The sequence below is a fragment of the Electrophorus electricus genome, chromosome 1 (assembly GCF_013358815.1).
Source record: "Electrophorus electricus isolate fEleEle1 chromosome 1, fEleEle1.pri, whole genome shotgun sequence".
Lineage (NCBI taxonomy): Eukaryota > Metazoa > Chordata > Actinopteri > Gymnotiformes > Gymnotidae > Electrophorus > Electrophorus electricus.
The window spans coordinates 24,133,856-24,140,435 of record NC_049535.1 but is presented as its reverse complement, the minus strand read 5'-3'; the positions used below and the strand labels follow the sequence as shown (position 1 = coordinate 24,140,435).

At 38.7% G+C, this 6,580-nt stretch overlaps 1 protein-coding gene and 1 gene segment (V, D, J or C); both read left to right on the top strand.

Annotated features, from left to right (window-relative positions):
• The first annotated feature begins 742 nt into the window (after window positions 1–742).
• On the top strand, window positions 743–5,103 carry LOC113574334. Its single transcript, XM_035524333.1, has 6 exons — window positions 743–785; window positions 882–1,051; window positions 3,480–3,564; window positions 3,638–3,981; window positions 4,204–4,276; window positions 5,075–5,103. The coding sequence occupies exons 1-6, from the start codon at window positions 743–745 to the stop codon at window positions 5,101–5,103; spliced, it is 744 nt and encodes a 247-aa protein (XP_035380226.1).
• A 983-nt stretch (window positions 5,104–6,086) lies between these two features.
• LOC113574348 lies at window positions 6,087–6,580 on the top strand. The segment is given in 2 exon segments: window positions 6,087–6,149; window positions 6,273–6,580. Coding segments are annotated over 2 exon segments (351 nt in total).

The following is a 6,580-nucleotide window of genomic DNA, read 5'->3' as shown; positions in this document are numbered from 1 at the left end:
TCCAGGGTGATAGAGCCAACACGGAGAATACGAGGATACATGATTAAACAAACAAAAACACGAAGACAAACACGGGAAGCAGGCTATAACAGAAACTAGCACGTGAAAGGAAAGACAAAACGGCTAGAATCAAACAGGCTAACGTAAACGGAGGCTTCGAAACAAAGACGTGCTTACATACACCCAAACAATACTATGAACCGCAATACAACCAACGTAACTAGGCTAGAAACGTGGGACAGGTGTGGAAAATCAAACGAGGCACGGAGAAAACGGAACTACGGAATGACAGAAAACTTGGAAGCTGGGAGGGACTAACATAATGTCTACAATGTCAGCTCTAAATGTTTTTCTCTTCTGATTTAAATCAAAGTGATAATTTCTATTTATGTTATATTGAGCACAGGCAGGTACACATCTCGTCAATACACACTGGACTTAATGTACAGATGTACACATGATCGTACCAACTAAATTACTTAAGGAAGCAAACATACGTAGTACGTCTTCATTTTGTAGGTTAAGGCCATACAAATAATGCATCTTTCCATATATACAATGAGTTATACATATGGATCAGCACATATACATCTTAGTTACCTTTAACAAATGTAGGTCTACTGTACCTTTGTAATATTGCAAACACTTACATTCAAGTCTAAGCCTCTATAAAAGTAGCTTTGAGGCTGTGTAAGGAGAAGCAAACAGCAACTCTCGGCAGCTCTCAGATTCCATTCAAGCCATGTTCTCCACATGCCTACTGCTGCTGTTATCGGCTGCATCTAGTAAATGTGGCAATGCACTGCCCTGAAATTTCTAACCATTTAAAATATTATTTCTTTTAGGATTTGAATTCAATGCATGATTGTTGTTGTTCACAGATATTGAAAGCATCGAACTGGTACAGCCAGCTGCCATGGTTGTTAAACCAGGGGAATATTTTCTGTTCCCTGTAAGATTACTGGACACTCAGCCACAAGTGATTGTACTTATTGGATACGACACTCATCAGGGCAAACAATGGAATGAATTGGCTGGTTTTGTTCTACTGGTAATACTGGGACCGCAGGCTCATTAAAAAGCAAAATCAGTTTCTCTGCAGACACGTCCAGCAACACTGTATTGTTACAGGAACAAAACTTTGAGACTATGGACATGGCTGTGTATTACTGTGCTCGCAATACACAGTGTCATAAACTGCTATAAAGACTAGGAAAGTTCCCTTCATGTTTATATGACACGCATGTGTCATAACCCCCTGCTACACCCTCCAGCACACTCTGTCCATCAGCCTTGATGGTTACTGGCCACACCCCTGCCAAACTTTTTAAAAGCCACATTCATGAACACCTGTATGCCAGCTCTCTTGAGCTGTTGCTGAGTTTCTAAGCCACTCATCTGTAAGTTAGATTGGCTGTTTGTTGTTTAATTTCTTGGACTGTTTTTGGGCCTTGTTTCATTCCTGTTTGTTACTTCTGCTTGCCCTGGTGACTTTGGATTACTATTTGACTCTGCCTTTTGACTAACCAGCTTACAGGCTGATAATGTTCAGCCTGACTACCCTTCAGCTTGTCATACTGCATGTTTAATAAAATTGCTGTTCGTTTACACATGCTTCCTCTGTTTATTACAAGGCATCTCACACTCACAGTATGTTTAATTAAATTGACATTTCAGTATATTGTATCACTCTTCATCCTGCTATTCGGCATAAATTATCCATCAAGATCCATGTACAACTGAAAATCAATAACAAGATTATTATTTTTTTTAACCAGGAGCCTTTGACAAATGACAGAAAGGTGTGTGGGTGTGTAGACTGGTCTGATGAACTTTTTTGTATTTTAGAAACCCATGTTTCACTTTTACTCTAGCTAGCTCAACCATTCTAAGTTACCTAATGACACATTTAAGGTGAATCTATCAGATGAGTAAAATTAGGCAACATGTCGAATATTGCCATATAATGGATGAAAGATGGAATCTGGATGAATAAAACAAATACATATTCATAATAACCATAATATAAACAGCATAGTATACATGTTTTTATTAGTAAACATGAAACAGTAAAACAAAGACAAAATTCAGAAATTTATGTGTAGAGGAAAAGCTTGAGTGTTCACACAAATCATTGGTCCAAAACATAAACAAATCCATAGAGATGGTGTGGTCTGTGCCCATTGCTGTAGGGGAAAGGCACAAAATAATAACACAGTGTAAAAACTATGTAATAAGAAAAGTTAATAACACAATGCCTTTTGTGAGGTGCCACAATTTTGTGCTTCACCACTGTCTGTGCCCCACTTAATTCTGTGTGTGCTCTAGTACAACAGACAGGCTAGAAACACCTCAGGATGACATATTTCGTAAGCAATCAGCTTTTTTGTATTGTCCTCTATTTTAGGTGGACACAATTATTTGGAAGAATGAAAATAATAATTATTATTAATGTCATCTTTATTACTTGCCTGTACTTACTATACTATCTGTTCTATTGCTATTAATTGTATTCATTGAAGGTTGTGTTGTAATGTGACAGGATCAGTCAGACACTTGCGGATAATAAAGTGCTTTTACTGATAGACTGATAGTTAAAAAGTGAAGTCTGATAGCAGGCCAAGATCAAAACCAAGCATCAGTAGAGGTCCCAAAAACAGTCTGAGTCAAAGCCAGAGAAAGAAATCCACCAGGCAAACAAATCCAAACAGGGGAAATCCAAAAATAGAGTCAATGTATGTAAAAACCACTCAACACAAAGAAACACTAATTATACAATGAAATCGCTCAGTAAGATCTAGAAAACACAGGCAATTCTTCACAACATCATAAAACATACACTGTGTTTTTATAAGGAAGTGAAATGAGGAACAGGTGGACATAATCAGGGGATCATGATCTTGATAATACATCCGATTGGATTACTGCTGAATGGGGATGTTAACCTGAATCCCCTGGGAATTCTGGGAAGTGGAGTGTGGGACTGGAGTACTAGAACTGTTGTTTAGAGCCTCAGGACCAGAGGGTTGTGTGACATTTGCCTTTTAGTGTAGCATTTGTTACATCTTAATTTGATTGCTGTTTGTAGCATTTAACCGCCATTAGAGCTCAAGCCATACTCTTGAAGTGAAGCACTTGCTAGTGCCTTATCTAGTGCCTTATTGGAAACCAGATCTTACAACACTTTTAGGGAATCATCTGTGTGTTTCAATTGTACTTTTGCCTCATTTGTAAGTTGTTTTGGCTAAATGCATTTGCCAAATGTGTAAATGTTAATTAAATTGATACTGGACTTTGCAATCAGTGATTGTCTCAAGTCTTTTCTTCACTGATTGGAATGCGGGCTTAGTTGGGTTCAGGTTGTGTAACTGACTAGGGTTAGGGTTTGGTGTTTAACCTCTAGCAGTGGTTAGCTGGTAACGCTGAACCAATGCTGATTGCAAATCCCCAACCCTGTGTGGATATAAACATACTGAAAGGGCCCAGCACTTACCAGGTTTGGATTAGCAGTGTCACTCCTAGAAGCCATGTTCCACATATCTCTGTTCGCCTTAGTTTTATCCTGTAAGTATAACTATATATAAGAAATTATTTTAGTACATAAAAATCCAACCTAAATCTAAAACTTAATTTCCAGGTGTGTACTGCAATACAGATCATGACCAGCCCAGTTCAATGGCCACGAGGACTAGGCGGTCTTTGACCATTCCCTGTAAGATTTTGGGCTATTCCCCCAGTGACAGCTCCAAGGAACCTTCATGGATGAGACAAGCTCAGGGGAAGACTCTTGAATTCATAGGCATGATCCATGCAAGCGGGAGCACAGACTACAAGGATTCACTGAAGATGAAATTCAGCATCTCTATAGACACCTCTAGCAGCACAGTGTTTCTAAAAGGAGATAATCTGCAGCCTGAAGACACAGCTGTGTATTACTGTGCTTGGTATACCAGCACAGTAACACAGGTCACCTTGAGACCAGTACAAGAACTCCCATTGAAAGCATACAGAGTGCACTCATTGCCTAAAGGTTTCTTGAGTTATGAATACTCTGCTATATGATGTATAATAGGCTCATTAAAGATGTATTCTTTGCTCCTAAACATTAGCATGTTAAAATCTTGAAATGTATCACACCAGGGTTTGGCCCATTAAGAAACTCAACACACTATTTAAACTCTGACCAACCTGTTTTGCGGGCAGGCTACCCATCTGAAGTGGAAGCTGGAGACTAACGTAGCTCTTGAAAACCTCAAAGCTGCTTTTGCCAGTGACTGTACTGCAGCAACCTGATCCCATCAAACCCATTGTCATGGAATTTGACTGAGAACAGTCTTTGTAGTGGCTCCTGTTGGTATGCCCATACTGATCTTTGCATATATATGGTTCAGTGTGGGATACTCCAACAATCAACATGTGCTGGATCTGCCAGGCTCCTGGAAATGTTCTTGACTGGATTATTTTCTATTATTCTGAGAGTATCAAGAGCTCAGTCCAAGCAATACAGGGCAGGTTCACAGCATCTAGTAAAATTATATTACAAACCTGATTGTGATGAAGTTTATGGTTTCCAACTTTGAAGTTCAAATGTTGACCTGCAACCCTCTAGGATCATAAATGTTTCCTTTCAAGAAAGAGATTCAGAAACCAAAAATAAACAAACAAGCAAATGTGTGAAAGTGTGAAATTGTGAGGTTGTGTTTATGTTTGCTTTGTACTTTTTAAAAGAATGTCTGATTGTTTTTCTCTCATAAAGCATCTTGCAGTGACCTTGTACTTGTCTACAATCCATGTCTTAAATATCCTTTTCTTTCATGGGTATCCAGATATGCAAGTACAAGCTTCCCACATCAGTCACTCTCTATTTAGGTGTTGAGGCAGTTAAGCTCTGGAGATCTTAATTTAAAGTTTTCATTGAACTTTTCTATACAAAAATAATAAGAAAGACATTCTGGAGAGGATCTCTGACACTGTGTCACAAGGATATTACTCTTGTACTGAGAAACCACAATAAATCCTTAAATGGACTATCAAAATGAAATCTCTAATAATGTTTTCTTTATGTCTCTGTTAGGTGTCCACTCTCAGATTGTCCTCACATAGCCTGAGGAGTCAGTAGTAGTGGCTCCAGGTGGATCCCACAAACTGACCTGTGCCTGCAGTGGATTCAGTGTGGGGGGTGCTGATGTGCACTGGATTTGTCAGGCTCCCCTTTTACACGACATACTTAAAGATGATTTATTTTAGGACTAGTGGAAATGGGCTGTTTTTCCAACATGTGGAGATAATCTGCTATCTGTTAGTCATAGGCTTACTTTTTAAAGTTCTAATATAAGAACATTTTTTTCAACAATTGTTTTATACTTATGAAACACTAAAAGAGCAGATCTGTTGACATGTAAGTGAAAATATAAATGCGTTAAATAGACCACAAATTTTAACAGTCAGTGATTTTGGCTCCTGTTTAGGTGTCCCATACCAGTTTGTCCTCACACAGTCTGTGCAGGCATTGTAGTGGCTCCTGATGGAGCCCACACACTGATCTTTGCCTACAGAGGGTTCAGTGTTGGAGATTCCAACAATCTGCCAGGTTCCTGGGAAAAGACTCAAGTGGATTGTTATTGTAGTGTAGCAAGAGTGTAGCAAGAGCTCAGCTCATGCAGTACAGGGCAGGTTACCAGCATCTACTGAAACTATATTACAAACTTGATTGTGATGAAGTTTATGATTTAAAATGTTGAAGATTATGTTTCCTTTGCAACCTTGTAGGATCATAGATGCTTCCTTTCCTAAAAGGAAAAGACCAAAAATAAACACAGAAACAAATAAATAGTTGAATATCAGACATCATGAGATTGTATTTGTATAGCCACTGTTTTCTTTGTACTTTTTAAAATAATGGCTGCTTATGTTTCTTTATGTTTATTCTCAAAATGCATCTTGCAGTGATATTGTACTTGTCCATAATCCATGTCTTAAATACCCTTTTCTTTCATGGGTATCCAGATATGCAAATACATATTTCCCACCTCAATTTCTCTCTATTTAGGTGTTGAGGCAGTTAAGCTCTGGAGAGTAGAGATCACTCCAGTACAACAACACAGCCATGTTCTCCACAGCTCTTCTAATCCTGCTGGCAGCTGCATCCTGTGAGTTATTAAACAATTTAATTTGCTGCAAACACAATCCTGTTTTGATGACTTATTAAGTTCAAGACTGAAGTGTAATATTTTTATTTGTAGTTAATTACATCATATTATTTTTATTTACAGATGTGCATGGTGAAGAACTGACTCAGCCTGCTTCCATGACAGTGCAGCCAGGCCAGAGACTGTCCATCAACTGCAAGGTCTCTTATTCAGTTACTAGCTGGTACACAGCTTGGATCCGACAACCTGCAGGAAAAGCCCTAGAGTGGATTGGTCGTATCTCCAGTGATGGGGGTACAGCTTATAGTGATAAACTAAAAAACAAGTTCAGCATCTCTAGAGACACTGGCAGTAACACGATAACATTACAAGGACAGAATCTGCAAACTGAAGACACAGCTGTGTATTACTGTGCAAGAGACTCACAGTAA